This window comes from Bos grunniens, chromosome 8 (genome assembly GCF_055505025.1).
Source record: "Bos grunniens cultivar Pamir isolate PY7600 chromosome 8, Bosgru_T2T1.0, whole genome shotgun sequence".
Taxonomy (NCBI): domain Eukaryota; kingdom Metazoa; phylum Chordata; class Mammalia; order Artiodactyla; family Bovidae; genus Bos; species Bos grunniens.
The window spans coordinates 6,585,499-6,612,614 of NC_141172.1; the positions used below are offsets into that span (position 1 = coordinate 6,585,499).

At 47.4% G+C, this 27,116-nt stretch overlaps 1 protein-coding gene across 3 annotated transcripts in view; it reads right to left on the reverse strand.

Moving 5' to 3' along the window:
- Positions 1 to 27,116, reverse strand: part of XKR6 (XK related 6) — a 309,158-nt gene that overhangs the window by 15,155 nt on the left and 266,887 nt on the right. For 2 of the 3 annotated variants that reach the window (XM_086414220.1, XM_086414221.1), the window contains one exon: positions 1 to 26,400. The exons of the other annotated variant lie outside the window; for it this stretch is intronic. In XM_086414220.1, coding sequence (XP_086270346.1) covers positions 25,436 to 26,400 — 965 coding nt within the window. In that variant the 3' untranslated portion in view covers positions 1 to 25,435. The remainder of the gene's footprint in view (positions 26,401 to 27,116) is intronic. 3 annotated transcript variants of the gene reach the window in all.

Consider the following 27,116-nt stretch of genomic DNA (forward strand, 5'->3'; position numbering starts at 1 on the left):
CTACAAGTGGGCTCCTCTGAATCTACGCTATGTCCCCAAGGGAACAGGGAATAATTAGAATTGTGCTTTCTAGTACCTAAAAAAAAACAAAGCAAAACACTTCTTAGACAATTATTTCAAAAGAAATTTTGGAATCTTGGGAAGCTCAGTGAGGTGGCAAATTCCTCAGAACCTAAAACCAACTTTGGAAGTCTATTGTCATCGTGCCTATGTGTGTGTTTTGTGTGTGGGTGTGTGGATATATCATATTTTCCCACTCACCTACTTAAGGTATATAGATAGATTGATAAATATATATTTATCATTAGATTTTTTTTCCCCTTCAAGTCAACACCAGTGTGTTCCATCTTCAGTACACATCTTATCTGCATTTCGATTTATACACAGACCATTATACCATAAAAAGAGAGAAATAGCTGAGAACAGGCAAGGTATAATCTAGCCAGAGCTGTTGGAATGCCGGTTCGGCATTGTTAAGGAGAAAGGCAAACCTCCCCAAACACAAGTGGAAATTCTTAATACACACAAGCAATTCTTATGATCATCAGAAGGAAAAAAAAAGGAGGAAAACAGGACATAATACGAAATTGAATCGTAAGCATTTTTCTTTTTTTGTAGTCACTGCATGTGTTTCAAGGGAAAACACAGCATTTGTAGAAATTATTCTCCCCTACTTCAATTACAACTTTTCCCTAGCTCCCTGGAGCTGGGGAATTTAAAAAAAGACATACAGAGTATCACTCAAGTATCATTTTAAAGGCTCTTTAACTTACAGACCTTTCTTTATCCCATTGAAAACATATTTAATGAAGTTGAGAAATGTCTTCCATATTTTGGCAAAAGATACAGAAAAACACGAGGTTTCTAGGACTCATAACCTGAATTGCTTAGTTAAAAGAAAGTCATTGTGTTTGAATTACAGAAAAGGGGAGTCAATTGCAGATAATCCACCTTGAAATTTCTATTCAAGTTCCCTTCCCTTCACCCTGTACTGTAATCGGTCAGGATTCTTCTGTAATTGGGTCTTTACGGCATCGCTGGCTTGTCGACTACAAACATTCCCCAGGTGCCATTCCTCTTAACACATGGTACGGAAGAGGGTTTCACAAGGCTGGAGATGTAAGGGCTGGGCACAGGGTGGTTCACCACCAAACGGCACAATGCAAAGAAATCAACCTAGAGAAAACGGCGAAGTCAAAATGTCGAAAGCAGCCAAGACAGATGAGAATGCTAGGGAGTTCGTGGGTACTGTGTTCCATGCCAAGAGATTGAAATTAAAAACAGAAAGCTGGGACATAAATCAAAATCGAAAGCTTCAAAAAGTCAAAGCCAAACCAGTGTTTCCTTTTTCCCCCTGCGCACAAACCTTTTGTTCTAAACCCAATGGCATTAAGATCCATCATTTTATCTGGAAGGTTCAAGTCTGCAGGGACACTTTTCTTCCATTTGATCACATGAGTCCACGAAATAAAGCACCTTTGGAACCAAGAGTTGTTCAAGAATCCTAATGTCTTATTCAATGTGTCGGAAAAGTACAGTTAAAATAATTAGAAGAATTCATCAAATGACAAACAATAATATTGATTCTGGGTGAATCAGCAAAAGGGCTCCCAGGACAATTCACAACTAAGAGGACAGAGCACAATAAAAGGCTGTGACATTTCATGAATAGTCTGTGTTATAGCTTTGAACTTTATTGCAAAGCAAAAAATATATATTTATATATATATATATATTTTTTTATCTACATTTCACCTCTGACATTGTACACAACACGAAAGCACAGGAAACCAAAAAAATCATAATGAGGTAGATACATAACACTTACAGATGAAGGAGACTAAAGAGTTTAAATTTGGCTTAATACTGTGGTCACCAATGTATGCATTTTCAACACAGCAGCAAGCGTGGATTCACAGGGCAAGAAGCCCAGTGATCTCAAACCCCAAAATAAGCCCCATTAAAAAAATACCTGCTTCAAAATGAAAAAAAAATTTTTTTTTTAAGTCAGGGAATCATGTGTGTGTTCAATTACAAGCCCTGGTATAATAAAGAAAGTTTGTATTTTTGCTTTTGTGCCCAGGAAAAAATATATAATTATATAATATATCTCTCTATATAATTTTCACCTATGTAATTAGGAGTAACCTGTCCCACAGGGCTCTTCTCTGGATCCCTGCAGGTGGGGGTGGGGCAGCCTCGGGGGTTCAGCGCCTGGGGGTTGACAGTAAGGGTGTCTATGGGCACCCTCGCCTCTGCAGCCACTGCACCGGGACCGCTGGCCTCAGAGGGCCCTTGACACACGCCTGGAAATAGCTGGCAATCAATTCAGCTGTGACGTCTCCAGCATGACTTTACTTTCCGAGGATCCCCTGCTCTCCTAGTGGATGAGGTCAAGAGCACCTACTGATTTGGGTTGCTGGGATGGTTCCTTTCTCTTTATCACTTCCCTTTACAGCCTTTCCAAAAGAGAGCTTAAAAGGCCACCGAGAAGGTCATCTTCAGCCTTGGTTTTTACTATAAATGCATTTTGCATTGTAAAATGCACTGTCAGGCAGTGGTAGCTGATGAGAAAGCCAACTAGTCCTTGTCTGATGTCTTGGATGGGAGAAAGATGGAGTGAGGTAAAGGGACCAGGAGGGGATGCCTGGCTGGTGGAGGCAAACAGTGGAAGGACCAGCCAAGAAAGGGTCGGCTCAGCCAAGTGCGGGCAGAGATCTTAGGGGCTCCAACCAGAAGGCGCAGGAGTAACTCGGGCTCGCAGCTAGCGACTCTCAAGGCCCTGGAGACCCTAGAGGAAGCTCGGAGGAAGCGGGGCTCAGAAACACTGACGGGGCAACAAGCGAGCTGGAGTCAAGCTTCCACGGACTATTGAGTAGGTATTTTGTCTCTGCTTGTGATCCTGCTTTGGATGGGATTTATGTTGCTGGGAAAGAGCTGGGAACGGGTCAGCTCAGGCAAGAGCGAAGACAGAGGGGTCCGAGAGGAATGCCTGGTGAGTCTGGGAGACTTAGGATTGGGGGAGGGAACAGGGTGGGAAGGCTGGTGCCTGAGCAATGGCACGTCAGGGAAGCTTAAAGTTGGCCCATGCTGGGCGGGACCCAGCCCTGCTCTCCAGGATGGGGGCGTTGCTGCGCTGTCCCATCTGTCTGTGGACCATCTTTCTCCTCTGCTGGACTGCAGATCCCCTAAGAGAGCACCTTTCCCCTCTGCCGCCCCAGTGCCTGGCACATGAAGAGCACCACCCAGACTGGATTGCATTTTAAGAAAATGCAAGGAGAGAACAGTTTGGGGAAGAAGGGAAGGGGCCACAATGTTGTAAGAACTTTAAAGACCCTATATTTTCTCCCCAAAGACCATAACCAGAAACCTCCTCCTGTCTTCTGAAGTACATCTCAAGGCAAGAGTCATGTTTGAATTTTGAACATAAAACATCGTCCCGAGAAGGAATAACACAGCGGCAGAACCCAGTGCGAGAGGAACTAAAAACAATTCATCTGAGGACGTGCGGAAACCGAGTCACAGCAAAGTGAGCAGCCATCTCCAGCCTGGAGCTGGGCTGTGGGGAGGGGAGGTGGTCGATACATCTTAATTTTGCATCATTTCAGGAGACAAAGACAAGGTGAGCTTATGACCATCACTCTCAAGCGATTCCCAGTCTTGCCCCACTAGGAGTTCCTGGGAAGTGGTGGTGGAGGGCTCACTAATCCAGGGACTAGGTCCCCCTTCCCTCAGAGATGGGAAGCAGAAGAAATCAGCCTGCTGAGCAACAGACGGCGTTGGAGTCCTTACAGGAGGGGGCTGTCTGACTCCAGGCATTCAGTAAGGAATATTTTCACTCGAGGGGAGGCCTTGAGAAAAGTCTGATGCCATTTTGCCTATGACTGTGTGGACAAGCAATAATCAGGTGGCGTCTGAGTCTCCTTCAAACCCTGAGATTCCATTGTTCCCTTGTGCTCTGAAGAAGCCCCAGCTCTGCCCAAGGACTGGGGTTTTTTTTCTCAGTAGGTAACTGCTCTGACTGCAGCAGGATTAAGGTTGTGCGTGTGTGGTGTGTGGTGTGTGTATGTGCATGCGTGAGCCCAGGAGGCATCAAGCTGACATAACTGTAAATGAACATGTAAATTAGGAGGCTGACCTACGTTCGTGAGGAAACAGGACAATAGGGCTCTTCTCTCTCCTCCTCAGCTTTCCCTACTCTGCCCTTTCCTGCCCATCTGTTTGCCCAGGTGCTCTTCCTCTCTCATTTATCTTGTTTTCCTCCCTTAATCAGTTCACATCCCAGTGAAAACCAGTTTTTTCAGCCTCGTATTTCCACGCTGGTCATTTCATCCCTCAGCTTAGGAACTTACAGTGGCTCCCGACGCTCATCATCCCAAAGTTTCAGTTGTCAAGGCGTTCGTGAGTGCGCTGCCTTTCTCGCTATTTTCGTACCTTTCTGGTTGGGACCCCCAACGGAGGTCACCAGGCTCACTTCCATGTTTCAGAGATGAGGAAACCAAGGCTCAAGGAAGACAAGTGACTGGCCCAGGAAGCGGGGACACAGAGACGATGTAGGTTCCCTGGCTGCCCACACCTACAAACACCGCTTCTCTCCGAATGCCAGGCTCGCACGGAGACTTGCCTGTCGAGAATCCTCCTCCTCTCTGCCGTGTCACAGCCAGTATCTTCAACAACCTTCTCAGAATTCACCCAGTGAAGGTTAAGTTTCTGATTCTGTCCTAATTCCTACTGGACCCTTAGAGAAATAATCCACTTGTCTAGAGATCACCTCTGTTTTCAAGATCGATCACACAAAACCCACCACTACAAAACCCCACGAAAGGAGACACAGAAGTTCTCAGGACACCAAAGCAGACACCAGCTCTGCAAGAACTCACATGGGAAACAGGCATCCTTTCCCACGGGGATACCCCGTCTCATAAACTGTCATTAAACTCTTAGTCCTCTAAAACTCACTCTTCTCCTAGCCTCTATGGCCATCTACAAGGAAACAAAAATGCCTGGACAGCCTTGGTCCCAAGCTGTCCCTGCCAGGCACTCTTGGCTAGCTGGCCTCTGTGAACCATTGGGAAAGGGCACAAAGAGAAGCCTGGAAGACCAAAGATCCAGGTCTGACCCCCAGCTGGACCCCTGACTGACCACAGGACCCTTGAGCTCCCCATGCCTCAGTTTCCTCATCTGTAAAATGGAATGGGGTTTCTCATCTTGCCAGATTATTGTAAAGGTTTAGACGACATCACTGTTCGCAGGCATCAGGACACGGCCTTCCATATCATTGGCCTCACTTAGGGTGAGCTGTGTCTGACGCCTCCAGCCCTCCCAGAAGGTTGGTGTCACCTGCCCACAGGCCACGCTGATGGGACTTACTCTGACATCCTGAGACTCTGGGCATCCTAAATACTCTTTTCCTCTAAAGCGATTGTCCCCTTCCCCTACAAGAGGACACACAGCATCTCAGATGAGGCTCTTCCTCCACCACAGAGAGGGCTCGGGGCTGCACCTGACTTCTCTGGCCATGGCATCCAGAACTCTACATATCTGGGGCCGGCACGGTCTCAGATACCAATCAGTGGCCACCATCCACCTGATGGAGGGTCAGCTCCTGCTCCACAGTGGGACTCATCCCCTGAGGGGGAAGACTCTCCTGGGCAAAGGTTCTGTTTGTGCTTCGAGTGAGTCGTTACCTCTGTACAACCACTGGGTGTAGACTGCAGTGGAAACTCAGTGATGCCGCAGCCCCGGGAGGTGGGCATGCCCCTTTCCAGAGAGGCCGGTTGCCACAGCCCCAAAAGAGGTGCTGGACACTCTAACCAGGCCATGGTGGAGGAACCGTGGATGAAGCCCACGTCCCCTTGGCCCTGGTTCATTTGCCCTCAACTCTGAACATCATGGAAGACCCAGAGCCTCTGGATCCTCTAGGCTGGCCCAGGGCCTGAGCTCAGGTGAGCTGATGGGAGAGGAGTGGGGTCACAGGGTTCACAGGGTCCCACCAGCCCCTCAGTCACTTTTTAAGCAGGGCCAGGGGTTGAGAAATCTCCTGGTATCCTGGCATCCTGGTATTGATTCCCTAGATGTTTTCTGAGCTGTAGAGGTGAGCTGGCTTCCAGGAAAGACTCCTAGGTCTGTGTCAGATAGACTCAAAGGTCTCCAGAATGGTACTTCCAAGGATAAAAGAACTCCTCTTCAGGAGGAAAAGAGAAATAATGAGTGATAAATTCCAGGGATGGGTCTTAGCAGGAGTGAGCTGTGGAACAGGACAGAATGCAAATGAACAGCACTTGAGTAAGATCCCCTGAGTCGCTAAGAGTCTGTATAGGATGGGGAGGCAGGGAATGAGGCCAACAGAGAAAATGCATTCTTGTCAGAGGACCGACCTTTCTCATTCCAGAGGAATTCCGTTCAAGCTCCCACCAGCCATGGGGTGGAAGCAGGTTGTGCTGGAGCAGTTAGGCAGTGTCTGAATTTATCTTTTAAAAAGTGTCTCGGATGGCTCGGCCACCTTGTGCAAGATGTGTAAACTGTGCAAAACTCAGACTTGTGCAGACAACCGGAGAAGTTGAGAAGCTGCCTTCTGCGTGCAGGGCTGCCCCTGCCCACGTTGTGCTTTGTCTAACCTCAGGATCGCTCTTCTGCCCAGCAACTCCTCTGTTACCCCGTGTGAAGAAGGGCTCGGCCAAGATGGCTCCAGGGTGGGTTGTAAGTGAAACCTGGAACCACTGTCTCCAGAGCTAAGGTTGTGTTGCAAATACCTCCAAGTGACGTGCAACCAAGGGCTGACCTCTTCAGTGCTTCAGGGGTCGAGTTCTTGGAGACATCCTTTCTAACTTTCAGATTGAAAGCAGAGGCAGTGGCCCCACTCAGCGGCTGCCAAGGGAGGAGAGGGTGAGCAGGAAGCAGCGCCAAGGCAGGGAACTGGGCTTTGGCACCGGGTGGAGTGCGTCAAGTCGGTGGGAAGGATGAGGCTGGCATAAAGCTGGGTAGGAAATACGAGTTCACCCTCTGGGGACAGGTTACTCCATATAGAGGCCCACAAGTAAGGAAAGAAAAATCCCCGGATCAAATCCTTCCCAGAGTATCTGGCTCCCTGCCGGGGTCTTTATTCAGGACCAAGGTGTAGGTGCTAAGTTAGCTGCAGGTCCACAAACATCCCCACCCCACCCCCACCCCCACCCCCGAGGTCACATGCTCATTGTTCCACTTAAGCCAAATTTTTTTCTTGCCTTAAGTCAACACATCCCCCAAACATCCTATAAAAGTTAGACTTTATCAAGAAAATAATTATTTTGAATAGATAAGAGGATGGAAAGCTTTTTTGTAAACATATAACCGAAATGTAAAAATACACAGCAGTTCACTTACAGAACCAAACAGGGTTACATCGAATCATTGAAAAGGAAAGCAAAGGAAAGTTTTCTTGGGAGCTCTTAAATTTAGGAAAAGAATCACTGTAGCATGCTCACCTTGAACCAGAGGTTGGATATTGTGGTTCTGGTACAAAGAAAAATCTGTGCGGGAGATGGAGCGCGGAGGCGAAGGCGGGAGGGTTTGCATAGTTGTGAAAACAGTGGCTTCTCATCAAGGTGAACAAGTGCGTCGTCTGATAAAATAGCATTTGATTATTTTTTTTTTCTGTTCATGTCTGTTTACGGTATTTTTCTCTGTTCATCAAACATTTCATCCATGGAAGCATATATACAGTACACACACACGCATGCGAACACTAAACTCTGGAATTACACAGCCGTTCTTAAAAGGACCTCACACCACTTGTTCCGGGCAAGGTTTCTGTATTTACTCATCCGCTTGTGCTACAGTCTAACCCTATTAAACTCATCTTTTGGGTATGTCTCTCTTTAGCAAGGGAAGGGGCAGCTGACAATGGGGGCATCAAGGAAAGCACCAGAAATGGTTCTAGTCTCTTATCGATCTTCTGTGGAAATGCCTCATGTTTTGCTCGGGGGTTCACTACTTCCTAAGAGATGGGGGGAAACAACCGCCTCTGTCTTTGAGCTTTTTTGAGGTAAACATGATTTGTTAACATCTTAGGCAGCAGACGCGTACAGTGCTATCGAGAAACTTAGAATAAGAGAAAACAACACCAAAGTATAACATCAATGCTCCAAACAGTTAGAAAGCACATCTGTGTTTTCATTGATTTCCCTGTCCTCACATTCAACCAAACTCCTTCTAATACCATGTAGAACAGGACAGTAATAAGACTTATTTCCTATATCATACTAGGCATTCCTTATCCCATCCCACCAGAAACCTCTCTTGCTCACATACTAACAGTTGCGAACCAACTGAAAATGAAAAGAAAGATGAACATACTTTATGCTTTTTCATTCTTTCCATCTGCCTCAAACATATATATATATATGTATATATATATATATATGATAGTTTACATTAATATAGGAAATAGTGAAGGTTTTTTAGTTACATTTTATACAGAATCACTGCATCTTATCTTTATTTTCTATTCTCTCTTTCTTTTATTTTTTTGGATAAACAATTGGCTATAACAATCTATAGTAAGGCTTCACAGAAAGAATTCTGCATGTTTTGTTTTTCTCTAAGAACCAAAGTTTATAAAATGAGGTTTGATTCTAGCACCTTATACAGTATTAGTGATGTTGTTCCCTTGGGAGAAATTAGCACTACCCAACCCTTTAGGTGAGGGCTATCAGTTACACGATTTTCAAAGGTATTGCCGAAGGGAGGACATACAATTCGGTGGAGATGGAAGAGCAGGAGGGGAAGAAAGCAAAACGTCAAGATAGCAACATACAAACTAAATCTTAAAAACATGCCAAGTTGCTGTCTCCAAATTAATCATGATTTCATGTTTGAGGGCCATTGATGAATCCTCTGAAGTTACCCTTCCCCGTGAGGTAAGGAAATATGATGTCTATTTGAGACGGGGAGACTGAGTCTGGGAGCCATACCCAGAAAACGGTCTGGGTTAAGTCACAGAGTCAGAGACCCCCAACCTCTAGCCTTTTATTCCCAGTCCCCCATCCCCTTTGATGGGTGGGTCGAGGTTTTGGAAAACAAGTCTTTTAGCCACTGATGAGGAAGCAAAAGCAACAAAGAAATTTTGAAAATATCAGCACCAAAGGAAGTTCAAAAAAGAAGCTGCTCTTGGCTCCCTTCGCAAACGTTCCACGTTTATGGAGACAGCGACTTTTACAAGAAAGGAGAAGAAAACTCATCACCAGAAGTAACCTATCTCATTTGTTGGCGTCCTTCCCAGAAGTCAAAACTCTCCCCCAGAGCTGTGAGTTCCCGTTGAGTAGTGTCTATTTTTGCAGAGGAGTAATCAACTCCCACCAAAGCTGCATCAGAACCTCAATTATATAATTATATAACTATAGTGATATCTCTATATCTGTTTATATATGTATACATTAAGTCTTTTACTGCACTGGCACGTAATACCAAGGAAGAGCCCTGACACTGCTGTTTGCTGCAAGTGGCTGCCTTGTCTGGAGAAACACGAGAGAAGCACCACAAGAAAAGGCACCACGAGGTTTCGAGAAGTTGAACTGTTTGTTGTCAGTGCCCTGACCTCGCCGTGGTGCGGCGACAGAAAAAGTCTTTCCTCTTGAGCAAGAACCCTGGAGCCAATGATTCAAACATGAGCCCAACACACGAGCATCTACCCACTTCCACTCACCAGGGAGAGAGGGAAGACGGAGCCTGATGCGGTTCCTTTTACGGAAACGTCTTTGTGGCTCATAGAAAAGGAATACCTTTCCATTTTTCAAAAGAAAAGTGAGGAGGTGGCGGGGGGCGGGGGGCTGACTGAGACACTGAAAACCGAGCCCTCCTAACAAAAGTGAGAATCGGAACAAAAATCTTAAGCTAAGGAAAGTCTTTTTATGGATATCTGTCTTTCTAATATGTTTCCTTTGTGGCAATGCATTAGCACACACACACACACAGAAAAAAGAGATGAAATGAAGGAATTACATCCATAGGCACTGTTAGCCACAGATAGCACCGGCTCTAGATTAAATGAGGACAAAGAGATGTCCACACCTGTCCACAGAGCTGAGAACCATGAGTGTTGGCTTAGAATCTACATTAGAATTACTCCATCTTTATAGTCTGGCCAAGAAAACTGGAAGTTGGCCATTCAGAGCACCAAGAATGATGTGTGCCACTGACAAACCAGAAAAGGAAAGGGGGCAGATTGCAGAGTGCATGGGAAATGACATCTTAATTTTTATTAGTCGCTTGCCAGCCTTGAAATAGTCCTCCCTGTGTTTCTCGTTCTAGGTGGGGGACCACACTCGTCATGGGGATGGGGAGCCTGTACTTGCTGTAGAAGGTCTGGACCTGAGGGTGGGGGGGTGCAGAGCCATCCTCACCAGCCACATGCCTTCTGTCATGCCTGGTCAGGGCTGGAAGAAGGGATGCCAACTGGTCATGCTGGTGTGACCTGCAAGGCTTCTGGGACTTGGTGTTTAAGCCCATGATGACAGGATGGGGGATCCTGAGACTAAGATCAAAAGGCTTACTTGCAGGGACCCTTCTTCCCAAACCCTGGTCAATGCAACAACTCAGGAGGCTGCTCAGAGGGAGTCTGACACTGTAGTCTCGGTGGCAGACTTATTTAAATTGAATTATTGCTTTTCCTTCTGGTTCCTTGAATTGTGTTTTTTTTTTCCCTTAAGTTGTTCAAGTTCTCATGTTTATCTATACCAAAAATGATACCCCGATTTCAGTGTGAGGAAAAATGAATTATTCCTACCACTTTTCCGCAATCTGTTCATCCACACCTACTTTGGGGTCGTGGCCAACAGGGGCATAAGAAGACTTTTGCCAGAAGAGACCTCTGTTTGCAGACAGCCCCCCTCTAGCATCTTCATGGGACAGAAAGAAGCCACCCGGACACCCCACCCTCCCCTGCCCCCAAGCCTCCATTCATGGTATTTTCAACCTACACGCCTCCTGCAGTAACAGACCTGAGCGTTCAGGAGACTGACTGCCCATAGTTTTAGGAGAATGGTCTCTGCCCATTTGTTCCTTCCAGGGGTTCCCAGAACTTCCTTCTTGATGGGAGATGCATTGCTGACCTCTGAGCCCATTGCCTCTCCACAGACCCAAAGTCACTGGTGTCCTGACCACAGTCCCCATAACCCCAGTGGGTGGAGTTGGGGTGGATGAGTGCAGTGCAGTTCTGAGCTGCTGGGACCGGGAGGGCCAGGCCCCTGCCTTCCCAGCTCCTCCTGCCGCTGCCAATCAGAAGAGATGGCAGAGAGAAGGGAACCCACATCTGTCACTACTCCTGCTCCCTATATGAGACCAAGAGCCAGCACAATCCCTGGCAGCCAGAAGCGCTGTTCTGTAGCTCTGCAGAAGGGAAATATTGATGGACTTGGCTCAGAGATCTCCCCTTACTGTCAGAGTCGAGTGCTCCCTCAGCTGGAGGGGCTCAGCATTTGCTCTGTGTCTCCATGTATTGAGTGCTAAGTCATCAGTCGTGTCCAACTCTTTGCAACCCCATGACTGTAGCCTACTAGGGTCCTCTGTCCATGGGATTCTCTAGACAAGAACACTGGAGTGGGTTACCATGCCCTTCTCCAGGGCATCTTCCCACCCCAAGAATCAAACTTGCATCTCTTTCGCCTCCTACATTGGCAGGCAGGTTCTGTACCACTAGTGCCACCTGGAAAGCCATCTATGGTATTGGGTTGGCCAAAAAAGTTCATTCGAGCTTTTTCCATGTTATCAAAATCTAAATGAACTTTTTTGGCCAACCCAGTATTTATCATCCTGCCTTCCACTAGAGCGCTTTGACTTTCCAGCTGAGTCATCGTGGCCAGAGTGTGTTACAGCTGAAAAGAACATTTTGGAAACAAATAATTGGTTCAAGATCACACTGAAGTCCCATGGGAAGTCTTTATCCTTAGGATGGGTGAATGCCAATCTCAGCCTTTACACTTTCCACGATTCAGTCAATGTTTTCCCTCCCTTGGTTCATCACCCATGGGCAAGGATGGTGTTGTGCATACAATAGGTGCTCAGTTAAATGAAATTAAATCTAGTTTTAAGAGCTTCCTTTTGCATCCAAAGGGGCCCATTAATTAATGTAGTCTAGGTCACCTGCCAAAGGCATAAGACCTTTCCCTGGCTTTAACATAGGTTTCCCCTAAGCCTTTCCTGGACAGGTCAGGTGTGATGAAGGGCAAGGGTATCTCCTTAGCCTTCTCCCCACCTCTGGCTAAACCACTTCTCCACAGACCTACTCTGGAGAGATTGAGTTAGAAATAGGCTCACTTATGTTCCTTTAGGTTGAGAATTTGGTCAACAGAAAGGTGGCCGTAAACCACCTTGAGAGGTTCAGCTGATAGGCTTAATCCACTGTCTAGAGTTCACTGTTGTTTTTGACATCAGCAAACTCAAGAATAAAAGAAGGTCTGGTCTGAAGTTTGGAAGCTATATTTACTCACACATCTACTTCAGGGAACATGGGGAACTGAGGATCAAGATGAGATACACACGGGAGAAAGGCGAGTCTCAGAAGGCTGACTAAAACTCCTGCAGCCAACTCCCACTTGAAACTGCCAGGTTCTAGAACCTTCCTTTTATAAATGTGTGCCTGATCATTTGTCCAGTGGGGAGGCAGTTGTTAGAATCTCCAAATGAATGGTGTTGATGACTCTGCTTCCTTTAGATCCTCCAAGATACCTCCCAACCAGCTTCTCAGACACCGCTCACACTCAAGAGTAACCAAGAAAATATTTTGTTAGCCCTTTAGGGGAAATTACAAATTTTATGCCCTCTAAACTTTGATTTACCTGAGAATTTACAATAGTTCTGCTCTTTAAAGAGCCAGTTAGGAAGTTTCACCGGGGTTAAAATGGGAAGAATGACTGATAGAAAAGTATCCAAGAGAAACTGAACAAACGATAAGAGAACATCCTAGAAATTAACCATTATCTGGGGAAGAGAGACTGGATTCCAGCCTTCTGACCCTGCAGGCAGATGCACTGGGAGAGCCAGTGACTGAGTGAGTGTGGAAGTGCCCATCCCTGCAGGGTAAGGTCAGTGAGGCCAGAGCTAGGACTGCGTGGCCTTTCCTGGGCAGACAATGGGATTAGGAATGCCGAGAAGCTCTACCCGCTGGCAAACCACAGTGACTACTTGCAGATGCCGAGAAATGGCAGAAACTTGATGGGAGCCTATTTTTCTTTTTTCCTCTTTTTGCCCTTCTTTCTTTTTTTTCCCTCTTTCTTTCCTGTCTTCCCTTCCTCCTGCCTTTTCTCCCTCTCTCCCTTCCATTCCTTTCCTGCTCATATATTTGCTTCAATTGTGCACATTTTTTGTTGTTTTTTTTAAAAAGCCACCTGAGTCCATCCATGGCTGTATTCCCATCTGCCAGGTCCCACCTCTGCATTTCCCTCTTTATACCCCAAGGAGCCGCTTTCCTGTGACACCAGTAGGAAACGGGCTTCCTGCTGATGTGTCTGGTCACAGGAGTCCATTCAGGGAAGAGATAACAGAGCTATTATAGGCTGGGGACTGGCGCTGGGAAGAAAGGGACCCGAAAATGGGGGGAGGACGGGTCCTGTGTGCTCCCGAGGCGGTAGTCTGCAGCAGCGGGCTGCGTGCCACACCACCCAGGGTCGGGAGATGTGCACCCCAAAAGCTGCTCTTCTGGAGTGAGCTTGGAAAGTTTTCCAGGGGTCTTGTCCAGACCCCGTGGTTCTCTCCTACCTGACATGGGTCAGAGAGCCAGCTCCTGTCTGGATCCCAAACATTCTCAGTTCACAGCTCCATCCCTCACTTCCTGCGCAATTCTGGTCAGAGCAGAAACCAAAGAACAGGAAGCAGGGCAAGAGAGGTTTGTGACTCAAAGCACAAGTGTAGTATCTCTCCTCTCCAGGTAACTCCCTCAAAGTTCTTCTCCGCTCTGTGGAAGGACCCCTCCAGCATAACCAGACAGCCTGGCACTTTGGGTCGTGTGCATCCTGTCCCTTTTCTACACCATGCACACCTGATTCTTCTCAGCTCTGTCCCCAGACTTGTGACCATCACTGCGCTGGGGAGGAATGTGGTGGCCCTGCTCTGAAGTCAGTTCTGCCTCCTAAAGGGGATTGCCCTGAAATGTCTCTGTCTGTTCGAGTCACCAGGAAGGGAGTCACATTCCCCGAGTCCCTGTGGGCCTCACGAGGTAGCTTCATGCCATTTGCAGATACTCATACTGCCCGGCCAAACCCAGGGGTCTGAGTTTCCGTGGTCAGAGTCCCTGGCACCAAAGGACATCTAATGCTGACTGGACTCCAAGCAGTAACTTCCTGTCTTCCCTGTCCCCCTGTGTGTCCCTCTCTTTCCTGCTCTGATGGCCACCATGCTAACAGTCAGAGTTTCTAGGCATGATCTACTTTCTAGAAAGCGGGGAGCTACTTAGTCAGCTGTGGTATGAGTCTCTGGTTGCCTTGCAGACCTGCTTCCCATCCCGGGGGGAAGAGATGCAGGAACACTACGGCTCAGGGGAGCCCAGCATGGCCCCGGCCAGGGAGAAACAAAAGTCCATCTGGGCAAGGTCTATTTCAAGTCCAGCAAGAGACCTAACATCAAAATACTTCATTTCAGCAACGTTTTAAGCCCTTTAAGAAAAAGATACACACAAATACATATGTGTTTGTGCACACGTGTGTGTGCATATATATACAAAGACATACACGTCTGTATATATACACACAAGTGTACATACACACGCCCAAGATTGGCATGTTCGTGTGTCTCGATGTGTTTAAGAAGCTGATGACGCAGTTAGGTGATCATGGACTTCAATCAGGCTCCTCATTTCTGACCAATCCACCATAATCTCAAAATCTCAGATCAGGTCAGATCACCTCCCAGCTTATGTGTCCTCTTTCTCTCTCTCAAGCATTTCATAATCACTATAATTCCAAACAAGTAAAAACGAAGCCCTCAGTAACTAGGAAGTTAGCCTCCCCTGTGAGGCTGGAGGGGACCCCACCAAGCTACGAGTCATCATGTGCACAGACCTTTCTGCTGTTTTGATGAGACAATGCCCTAGACAGCCTAGGGGACAAGAAAACTTGCACTTTCCCTTGAGAGCTCAAGTTGGCCTCCAGAGTTATCAGCCCCTTTCTCCCCGACTCCCACCCCGTTTCTCAAGTCTCCACTGGGACCCAGGGCCATGCATTTTAAAGACATATGTATTTAAGTGAAGGAGGAAAGAGAGCCTGTCCTTAACCCCAGGAAGGCTGGGCCAGAGGAGAGTCTGGGCCTCAGCTTGGAGTCCTGCAGGGGTGGCGGAAGCATGCAGCAATGGGGGCATCCAGGCAAGGTGTGGGGAGAGCCCTGAAGGGACTGAGTTTCTGACCAGCAGCCCCACCCAGAGTCTGTGTGTGCTTAAGGACGGGCTTCAGGGAAGGAAGGCCTCTGGACTCAATGCCAGGGTCAGGAGCTCTCTCGAGCGCAGGCTAGAGAGGGGCACAGTGGTGGCCAAGGGTGATCTGAGGCTCAGCAGTGTCACAGCTGCAACCTCTCATCCTCAGGGCCTGGGTTGGAAGGACAGGACCCTGACACCCTCTCTCCCCGGTACTACCTTGGGTTCCTGAAGGAACTCACATAGGGCCTCCCCATCCTGTGTCCACGGCGGAGGGGACCACTGTGGACTGCTGAGTGTCATGCCTTTTCTCAGCAACAAAAGAGCCACTTTTCAAACCATATAACCTTCCCTTTCTCTTTGTCCTCTTCCCTCTGAAAGGCAGAAAAAAGGCTTCTCTTCTTTCCCTAAAGACTGGCATCATCTAATACTTTCCAGAATAACAATGGTTTCACTCTGGTTCTGAGACACTGAGGACACCCCCTCTGAGCTCTGACAATGATCTCTCTGTGGCACAAAGATTTCAGAGGATTTAGGGAGACGGCCCCAGTGATACCGAAAGAGCACTCCCAACACTACAGAGGACCCAGGGCACTTCTGGAAGCTTCAAAGTGGGGCTTGGATTTCCAACCTGCTTAGCTCAGTTGGGGGGCTTTGGCTCTTTGTATAAACTAGTGAACCTTCGGCATGGCGCTGTAAAAATCATCTGAGATGGGCAATATTTTAGGCTACTTCGGAATCCCAACTTGATTCCTAGAGTGTGTTTTGGAAAGGAAGAACTCTGTACATGGAAAAACAAATGAGGAACTTAAAATTAAGTTTCATCTTACGGGAGGCAGCTAAGGAACTGAAAATCCCCCCACCCTGGCACCACCAGAAAAAAAACAAAAACAAAAAAGGCAGTCGCATGTCTGCTTTCTTTTCTGTGCAGACCCTTGTTTTGGAAGCCAAGACTTGCCAGCAAACAGCAGTGTATCAGACTCTCCAAGGACACAAACTAACCAGAGAGCACCCAGCTATTCCAGCACAGCACAAGCAACCCTTCTCTGGGTCAGGAGAGAGGAGATGAAGGCGGTGGCAAACAAGCTGAGCCGGGAGCAATGGCAGAAACAATGGACCCTCATCTGCTGGTCGCAGGACACGCTCACTGAGATCTGCCTTCATTTTCCCCCAAAGGAAGAAGAGTAATCAATTATTTGTTTGCTTCTCAGAAGAGCGTTCTCTGATGGAAGTCAAAAGGATTTAAAGCTCTCCCTTTTTGCCCAAACACTTGGGGAAAAAAAAGGAGGGTAGCCTTTTGGGGGGCAGAAAGACAGAGAACATCTCTCTTGGCCCATACAGAGAAAACTCTGTTATTCTGCCCTCTTATAATCGCTTTAAAATATCCGTTAATCACAAAAGAGAAGAGGAACTAGATGTCTTCCCCTCTCTCGGCAGCACCCAGTGTGGTACCTGGCACACAGCAGGTGCTCGGTGAACGTTTAGAAGGATTTGAAATAGGAAGCAAACTTGGCAACAGTGATACCTTTATCCTCAAAGTGCTTTCCTAGACATTAATGACTTTATCCTCACAACACCCCTGTGAGGTGAGTAATACTCTTCTCACTTTACAGAAAAAGAATTTGGCCCCAAGAGTGACTTCACTCAGGTCTGCAGAAGGATGGAGTCCTGGGTTGTTGTTACTGTTTTTTTACTTCCAACGACGTGGTCTGTTCATGAAAGCGTGCCTTTCGTGTCCGTAGATGCTTTCTCCGACCTTCTATTGGAACAATAACGCTTCAATACGTCACTCCCTAAAAATCAATTTCCTCTATTGGAAAAGGACATGCCTTGGTATTTCTGCCCCAGAGCACATAGGAAGTAGTGATTAGACAGATGGTGGCCACTGTTTTCTTTCCACGAATTTCTGGGAGCCCACCTCTTCTTGATCGTTCTTCCTACCCATCCACTGAGTCATTTTGTTCTTCCGCGGCTCCAATCCTCGAAGTCCTCATTCATATATGGCATCCAGTTCATCCGCCGTCCATTCCCGTCCAAAGAGGAGTGCCGCTGAGAACGGGCGTCTCAGGTTTTCCTTCGTCTGGTTAGCATCAGAAATACTTGTGGAAAGAAAGAATTCCAGCACGATTTGGCCTATCCACAGAATGATCAGATATAAAAATCAAACAGAAGTCATTACTGAATTCCAAACTGTGATCTGGTCCCTTGTGCTGTCAAAACAATAATATTACTTGAGAGCAGAGTCAGAGCAGGTGGGAAAGAGGTCTTGTTAGGGCTGACAAAGAGCAGGAAGATTGCAGTAGCACCTGGGCCTGTAGGACAGGCTTGGGTGGTGCCTTTTTTTTTTTTTTTTTTTTGGTGAGAATTTTTATACCAGGATACAACCTGAACTCCAAGGAAAGGACCAGAACCAGAGCCAGGTTGACTGAGCTACAATGGGTGAGGCTTCTAGAATTTTCCTCTCCCAGAAGGTTCTCAGAGCCCATAGAAAATCTGTGTTGCAGCTGGTCCTCCTGGAGTCTGAGCGTCAGTGACCACTGCTCCCACCTGCCCTCACTCTGGTGTAGATCCTAAGAAGTACATGGAGGTTCTTAGGATGGGTTTATTTTCCTGCTCAAAGGGTATCTTTATAGTTGGATTGATAATAGTCACCCCATAGTAAAAAGAAAAGAAAAAAGAAAAAAAGGAAAGAAAAACTCAACTAAGCATTGCCAATTCAAATGATGAGGGGGAAAAACTAGCCGGATTTGGATAAAAACTATTAGTGATATCCACCAACCCCTGTTTGTCTCTGAATCTTTGCCTGCAGGCTCCATTCAAAGCACACCAGGGAATGAGTAAAATCTGTCATTGGGACCCACATTTTGACCAAAGGGTTTTTCCCCCCCGCAAAAAAACAAAGTTTTGCTTCTGTATTCTGCAAAGAGGCAAAGAGAAGACCAGTCCATTTGATGAGATGAGCCTCAACGTTGAAAAAGATTATAAGGAAGAACGAAAGTGAGAGACATTTCCTAAAGCGCTTTCAACCACCTTCAAAAGTGTCCAAATCCTCTCCGAATTCACCCATTCTCTTATCTGCCCAAAGCTCAGTGAACATCAGGTATTCAAATGGATCCTTCCCACAATCTCCAATAATTTAGGAAAACTTAACATCAGGACATTTGGTTTCAGAATTACAAGTGGCTGGCTTGAGCCAGGGGACCCCCAGTCGCCTGACCAGAATACCGTTGTGTGGGTTCACAGTGCTGGGAAGTATCTAAAAACTACAAGTTTGTGAGACTTCACCCTGTCCAGCTACGCTGCTCGTCCTGGGGGCTTCCAGGAGCTTCTGTATCTGGACAACCTGCTACCTTTCTGCGGTTTCACTTCCCAAGTAACAAGACCGTCACTGGTCCTTATACAATGCCTTCGCTCCAGGCAATAATGACTGAATCCTCACAGCATCCCTGAGCAGGAGAGAAAGAAGCCGGCCTTCTTCCTCTCCACTTTACAGATGGAGAAACCAAGGCACCGAGAGGTGAAGTGAGTTATCCATGATCACAGTGGGGACCCTGAATCAGCCTGTGACATTTCCTGAACTTTCTGGGTCAAAAGATGAGCTTCTTGGAGGTCAACAGCTGAAACAAATCTCCCAGCCCCACTCCGGCCTGAGGACCCCAGACCCATATGGAGGACGGAGAACCTGACCAAGGGGGGTCATCTGCTAGGTGACCAGCTGTCTGTATCCACCATGTCAAATGGCCAAAGGCTGCCTCTAAAGAGGGGTTCACTGGGTGACCACTTGGCACTGTATCCAAAGGAAATTATTCCTTTGTTTTTTGTTTGAGGATGGATTTTTAGGACGAGAACCTCCTGGATGAGCGTGAGTGACCTGGCAGACTTCCGTTTCCGGTACGGGGGTCTTGTGATTGCTGTTAGGGATTGGCAAGGGCAGGCATCTCCTACTGGGGTTTGCATATTGTTCTGCATTGGATGGGGGCAAACCAGGGCAGGAGCCCCTGAGGTCCTGCCTGCTCATTTCCGATTTGGTCTATTCTTAGCCCTTGACACAAGGGGCTGGCTGTGTGCAGGGGGAACCCCTACGGTGTCCGTCTGCTGCCCTCAGGAGCTGCCATTTATAGGGACTCCCGACCTTTGGCTCCAGAACATACCAACCTCGTCCTGCCAGCCACTGCACGGAAGGGTACAGGGAGGAAGAAGGCACAGCTCCTTCCCAGGAGGAGGGGAAGAAACAGATGATGCCCAGGAGAGTCAAGTAAGGCAGACAGAACCAGGTGGGCAGAGGAATAAAGCTGCAGGCAGATGAAGGCAGTGCCCTTGTCTTTTGATATTTGGCCAGTAGCATAAGATGCAGTGTTTTGAGCAAGAAATGAAACCTTTAAAATAGCTAAGGATGGGCAAAAAAGAGGCTTAGGTTGCCACTTTAGGAAATAAGACTAAGCATCATCTTTTTCCCAGGGAGGGGCTTCAAAAAAGATCTCTGAGTGGGCAGAGTGGCCTTTTCACAGGTTTTGAAACTGAGATAGGCACACACTGATTTAGGGTGCTCTGGGGCAGTCCTCTTATGAGCTTATGGTTTTGTAGCCTGCAACAGGCTGACCACCACCATTTCCATGTCCAGGAGGTCGAGCTGTGAATGAGAACGGAACGTGGCTTATCTGGACGGAGTGTCTGTTTCTGTGCTCCGTGTGTGGCTGTCATGTGTGTATGTTGGTGGCCAGTGTCGGATGAGATGGTGATCAGACTTTAACCTTGAGCAATTTCCCATCTTTGTCCATTTCACATATGTCTGGACTCTCGTAAAAAGCTCCTGTTGATTTAGATTCACTTCCTACAGGACACCTGTGTGTGCGTCACGAGGAAGGTGGCCGGACAGAATCTAGGAACCAATCAACGTTTGAGGACAAGATGAACAGAACTAACTGGTCCCTCTAAGGCAGGTCTAGCCCCCCGGAGGCTTAGTCTGCCCTCTGCAGCCCCCTCTTCCCCCTCATGCCGAGGTGCTCCCTTATCTCCTCTGAGCCCCTTGAGATTTTTCCTGGCCATTTTTCTGGTCTACACTGGGAATCAGGAGAATCTCATTGCAATGAGCCTTCTTCCCTTCACACTCTCCAAATGTAGATTTCTCCCCTTCCCCATGCCAAATTTGGTGATGTTATTTTATATTTTTTAGTTTGGCAAAGAAATCACAGATTTTAGTATTTTGATAAGAAAATCAGGTGAACTTGCACAAGGAGTGCATCCTTCCTGAAGACCACCACCCGAAGCTGCTGTCACCACACAACAGAGGCCTTGAAAGGGCTCCATTTGAGAAAGAAGCCCCTTTCCTTGGCAAAGACAATGCCATCACATGTGCCAAGTGACTGCTAGGGCACTCCCTCCCCAGCTGGGAGCTGGGAGCAGGAATATGACCAGCCTTCTTCAGTTTGGGACCTGACACCCTTTCTTCCAGCCCAAAGGCTCAGAGCTTGCACAGTGCCGTCCTTTTCATCCCTATGTTCCTAGATAATGGAGAAAGAACATTTTGCTGCGGTCTGGGAGCATCAGGGTCCAGGGGCTCATTAGAGCTCCCCCAACCTCCAGGAGCAAGAAGCAGAGCAGAAAGGGAAAGAGGAAGAAAGCTTCCTCCATCTGGCTTATCAACACAGTGAGTGAAGTCTCTGTGGGTGCATACAGGGCGTCTATGCCCATTTAGAGGGCTGGACAAGATCAGCATCAAAAACCTCTTATTCGGCCCCTGTGACCCTGTGAGAGGGGGAGAAAGGAGAGGGAGAATGGAGAGAATGATGTCATTCGGTGCTTTTTAAGAACCCATAGGTTTTTCTCTCCAAGAATAAGGCTACTGTTGGGATAGGGTCTGATGCCTCTGGCAGGACAAGCCATTTGGCTGGTGGAATCACCCTCAGGACCATGGACCAGACAGGTATTTGTATTCTTTCAAACCTCCCTGAGACTCAAAGGGGCTGTGGCTATTGAGGGGATGGGTTAGGCCCCCGGGTGTCTTAGGTGATTTTGTGCCTGGGGAGTGGAGTGGGGGAGTTGTGAGAGAGATAGAGGAGCCCCTGGGCTATAAGGAAGTGTTGTCTCTCCCAAGAGAGAGGGAGCCTGACCCCCACAGCACCCCCGGCTCCCAGCTGTTTAGACAAGGCTGACCCTGCAGAGCAAGGGGAACCTTCTGAAGACAGAATGTAAGAGTAGGTTGGAGAAATGAGAAACTCTGGGGCTGGGTAAGGTCAGTGGGGGCTCATCTGATGAATTTAAATCCTCTTAGTTCTCATTTTGGATCCCACAGACCTGTGACAATGAGCTCAGAGGACATCGCCTCAACGCTGAGGGGACCAAGGTTTCCTTTCTTGAAGGGGCCCAAGAAGAGGCAGACCTACCGAGCAAGGGAGAAACAGAGCTTGAAGAAATGATGCTAACAAAATCAGCCTGATTTTAGAGATGCCACCATATTTCTGAGAAGGAAAAGAAGGACTAACAGTGGAGCTGTGGGCAGATTTGATGGGGGTGGGGTGCAATGAGGAAAGAGAGAGTTTCCGAGTTTATTCTTTAGCTCTCGGTACAGTGTGCTTATCTCCTAACTAGACCTAAATATTGAGCCTTGTTAATTAGTTTTCATTAGGAGCTCCTGGGCAAAAAGTGAGCCCAGGGATTTTTTTTTTTTAAACATCATAAAGCATCCTCTTGGGGAGCAGCCAGGGCCTCACGAGCTGGTGCCTCAGCGCCCGTAATGGTTTGTCAGGGGTCAGGTTGATTAACTGAGGTGGGATTCCAGGGGTGGGTTGAGGCCCTCACTTCTCATGGGAGTGACAAGACACAGGAAAACTCTCTTTATGTTTCCCTGACTCCCATGATCTTTACTTCTTTCTTGACTTGCTTTTCCTTTGTCTTTGCAAAACCGGACTTCCCTGTTACTGCTCACAGATGCATATTTTCACCCTTAGGAAAGGCCATGGCACAATAGAAGGCGTGGACAATACTGGCAGGGGAGCTAGAGCCCTCCTGTCTGAGTCCTATGGAGCCCAGTCCAACCCCCGCGGAAAGAAAGGCTTCCTGAAACATCCTGTGGTCATCTCCTCTGTTCCCAGTGGCTAAAGCACCCCGAGGGCCCTCCCTGAGTCACCCCAACTTTGGGTGCTCCAGGTCAACGGACATCAGCCGTTTTCTCAGTTGCGTGAAACACACACACACACACGTATACACACACACCCCACACATACAAGTGCGTACACACTGGATGTGTTTTGGTAAAATAGAGGTGGCAAATCAAAGTCTGTGATTGCCTCGAAATGAAAAAGAGGAAGGAACTAAAGCCAAGAACAGATGAACAAGCCGAAGTGGCCGAGGTCCCAGAGGGATGCACCAGGGGCAGCGTCAAGGACCGCTCTGGTGGCGGACGTCCGAAGCGCTGAGGCAGACGAGAGCTGGGACCCCAGCAAGCAGGGAGGATGCGGAGAGCCCCCTCAAATGGCCTCACCTCCTCTGGCCTCTGCAGAGTAAGCAGTGAGCTAAGCCCTTGGTAGGGAAGCAGAATAGAAAAGAAAAGCACCTCTGACCAGACTGGAACTCCCAATCAACCACCGAGGGGCCCAGGCCCTTGGGCGGGTGGGGACTGGCCAGCAGGGTCCTCCCGGGGCCTGGTGTGCTCTGTGCGGAGTGCTTCCTGGACCTAGACGTGCCCTCCTGCCCCTCCTCTGCCCTCCTGCTTGCTGCCAGGGGGACCACAGGGCACACTTCGGGAAGGGAGGGGGCAGGACGGCACTGCAAATCTATTAATCATCAAGGAAATCCAAGGAGTCTGAACAATTTATAAAGGATCCAGTTTTACAACCCAACTGACATTTAAAATTTGTGGGTTTTTTTCTGTTTTTTTTTTACAGATTTAGATAAACAATGAAGGGAGGGAGGAGAAGCCTCTTTGAATAATATTTAAAAAAAAAAAAAAATCCACAAACATAAAAAAAAAGGTCCTCAGTTTTTGAACTTCTCTTAAGAGTAGTTCAGTGTGAGGCCTTGCACCCTAAACAGTTATATCTGGAATTGAGAAAAAAATCACAGCTACACACAGCAAAGACTAACAGTATTTTTACGTAAAAATATTGTGTGTATATAGAGAGAAACTTGTGTATATATATATATATGTATATATATATATATATATATCTTTTTGTGGAGATTTTTTTCCTTTTGTGATTTTTTTCTTTTCCTTTTTTTTTGTTTTTGTTTTTAGTGCCCAAGTAGAGAGATGATGGGATTGAAACGATGCCCTAAAATAAAATATTCCTTACAGGAGCAATACTTTGAAAAATAACATTTAAAAAATGGTTTGAACATACTTGCAACACCTCGAGAAATTCAACTTGGTACAATGAGAAAATAAATAATTGAAGCAAACCTTCACCCGAATGACACGCCTTCTAAGACCCAGAGTATGCTGCTGCTGCATCTTGCCATCAGACAGAAACTCAAGATCAAGCCCCATCCCCTCCCCAGCTTCCCAGCCCCTTACACTTGACCTTAGAATCTCTCTTATATCACTTTTTCTACATTTCTGGCAAGACTTTGCAGCAGACACACACACACAAACAGATGTAAACACACACACACACGCACACACATATGTGTGTGCGTGTGTGTGTGTGTGTGTACTATGGGCACACACAGACACACACACACACACACATGCAACACATACAAAATTCCCCACTCAACCCAGATGCACCAAGTGAGCTGAACACCTTTCAGCCAACCACAATGGTGAAAGACAGAAGCACCAAACAGTCTTTGAAATGGGTAGGTTATTACAATTTGATTTTTTTTTATGTTCTAATTTTCCTCTTGTTTTAACTATTTTTAAAAAGCACAAATGAAAAAATGAATTCTTTCCAGATCAATTTAAGGCTTCCCACCAAATGGAAACAGAAGAGGCCTTCCCCAGTATCACATGTGATAAATGTATACTTTTCGCGGCCTTAAAATGACAGAACAGATCATTTTTGCCAGTCACTGATTAAGTATTGTGCCTTTAAATTGATGTCATTCTTTTTGCTACTATGCTGAGTTTTATTATTACTGATTCTCTTTGATGACGTATATGGAAATCTCCTTTAGTTTGCTTTAGAATTTCCTATTCTTATCGAATTATTAGGGTGGCGTTTGTTTTTTTTCTGTTTTGCTTTTCACCAGGAAACAAATGTGATTCTTACTAGGTGAACACTGAAATGGCACCTAGCTGGCCTTCAGGGAGCTCTGCCAACCATCTGAGTTTCAAATGGCCTCTGGCTCCTAGAAGGGGCTGAGAAGTTGGGGGCAGGGACAGGAGGAGAGGGAGAGAAAGCAAAAAAGAGGGAGGGGGTTTCAATGCTTTTGCTTTGGGTCAATTTGTTTTCTTCAATACAAATAATCAGATAGGAAGAATGATTGCTTTGAGTTTTATCCATTGGTTGGTTGTTTTTTTTTTGTTTGTTTCGTTTCTAGATTGGTTTCATTTGATTGTTTAATTTTCCCTCTCCCGGTGCAAAAAATCACCAGAGAGTTTTGCATGAGAAAATGTGACAGTACTTAATGAAACTCAGCACCTAAGGGCATAAGGCAGTTGAAGGTTTTGTTTGTTTGTTTTGTTTTGTTTTGTTTTGTTCTTTCGATCAGCACCAATCCCGGAAATGATCTACACTTGGCGTAAGGTATAAAACTTTGTGTTTTTTTTTTTTCTTTTGGAGTGGAGACAACCGCTCCTTCTCCACCCTATAAACCATAGTGTGGGATTTTTTTTTCAATACTGTTACTTATGTGTAAAAAACAAAAGAAAGGTTTTCTTTTTGTTTTTACTTACAAAACATAGAGAATATCTTTGTATACATACAGCGACTGGAAAGAAAGCTTATCTGAAGGGGTTGTGACTTATTATTTTCTTTTTTTTGGAGCATTGGTGGTGGTGGTGGTGGTGGTGGTGGTGGTGGTTCTGTGTTTTGGGGGAAGGGAGGGTTATATTTCTTGCAGGCGGCTTTACCGCAAACCAAACTTCAGGTCCCCTTCTCAACTTGGGTCAGGATGCTCTCAGAGCGAAGACTCATACTGTAGCAGCTCGTAAAGGAGCGGTCCGTCCCGATACCGGATGCCCACCGCGGTGGGTGTGACATACTGCAGAATGTTAATAGTCCTTCTCAACCTCCTGTCTACAAAATGAGCATCCCAAGCTGGGTATCTCTTTCTCGGCATGTCAATCTTAATGAGGGGCCCTTCTGGGAGGTAAGGACGCCCCGTCGGGGTGGAGGGCCCCATGGGTCTCACTTGGAACACGGGCAAGCAAGTGTCAGCCGTGAGATCCTCCTGTTGTTCCGTTACGGCTCTGGTAGGCGTGACCTGGGTCCCCCGGTACCCAGGGGTCTGAGGCGCCATGGGCTCAACATCGGGGGGCAAAGGGATGCCCCAGAGCAGCTCGGCACAACAGGAGCTGGCAAGGATCTTAACTCGCGGCCCCATGGGATGCAGCACACCATAATATAAGAGCATCAATGCAATCCCAGCCACAAAGCTAATAAAGACGCAACACAGTGCTGGCACCGCATAGAAGTCAGTGGTCTCTGGGTTTCTGTAAAAATACCAAAGGAACGTCAAGGCAGCATTCTCGGTCAAGACTATCGTGTAATAGGCAAACATTCGATATCGAGTCCGCCCTTCCTTGACGTTAAACCAGCAGAAAATGTACACAATCCCTACCACCATGTTGAAGAGGATCTCCTCCCACTTGGACATGCAGAAGTCTGTTCCGCCATGGATGATCCAGAAGGCCATGGCGCACCAGTGGACCACCACGAAGATCCCGAAGTAGAGCTGGAAGATGGAAGCAAAGAGGGCAAAAGAGATCACTCTGGATGAGATGGTGAAGAGGCGCCAGAAGAGGTGGATGAGGGCCCCTCTGTAGCTCATGCTCTTCTTGTCGTCCCTGGAGTCCCGCAGCAGCTTGTGATAGGAGGCTAGCACCCAAGCCAGGGACATCAGGGAAGTCACAGAGGAGACACCTGCCGGAAAGACACAAACCCACACCGTCAAAACCGGGGACGTCCACTGCCGGGCACTGCAGGGCTGCCGGGCCAGGGAGACGCCCACACGCACACACACACACACGCTGCAATCTAATGGAGGAGGGGGAAGAGACAAAGCATCAGGAACCAAGCTGGGAGGCCACGGCTGCTCCCTAAGCTGTGAAATCGTGAAACCGTGTCAGTAACCCAGTCCAGAACCTCTGGAGATCCACAGCTGCAGGCGGAGGCTGACGTGCTTTGCCAAGGGGCTGGGGAGCCTGGACCACCTGGCTGGCTCATCACCTCTGCTGCGGGTGGGACCACATGTGTGTCCACTGTAAGAAATCATAAGCTCACCGTGGGGTCCGTGTCCTTGTCACTAGCAGGCTGTGTTCTCAGAGGAGCCAGCGGAAGGGATTATGGGGTGTGAAGACCAAGCGCTTACTCGCTGCCCCAAGCTGCACAGCTCTCCTCCTCTCAGAAGGTGCTCGAGTCACCCTTTGCCTTCTCGTAAGCTCATCCAACGCCCCAAGGAGCCCTCAAAAGGCTCTTCTCCCATTTAGCGTCTTCTCATCCACTCCCTGGGCTTCCCTGGTGGCTCTGCGGTAAAGAATCTGCTTGCCGATGCAGGAGACTTGAGTTCGATTCCCGGCTCAGGAAGATCCCCTGGAGGAGGGCATGGCTACCCGCTCCAGTATTCTTGCCTGGGAGAT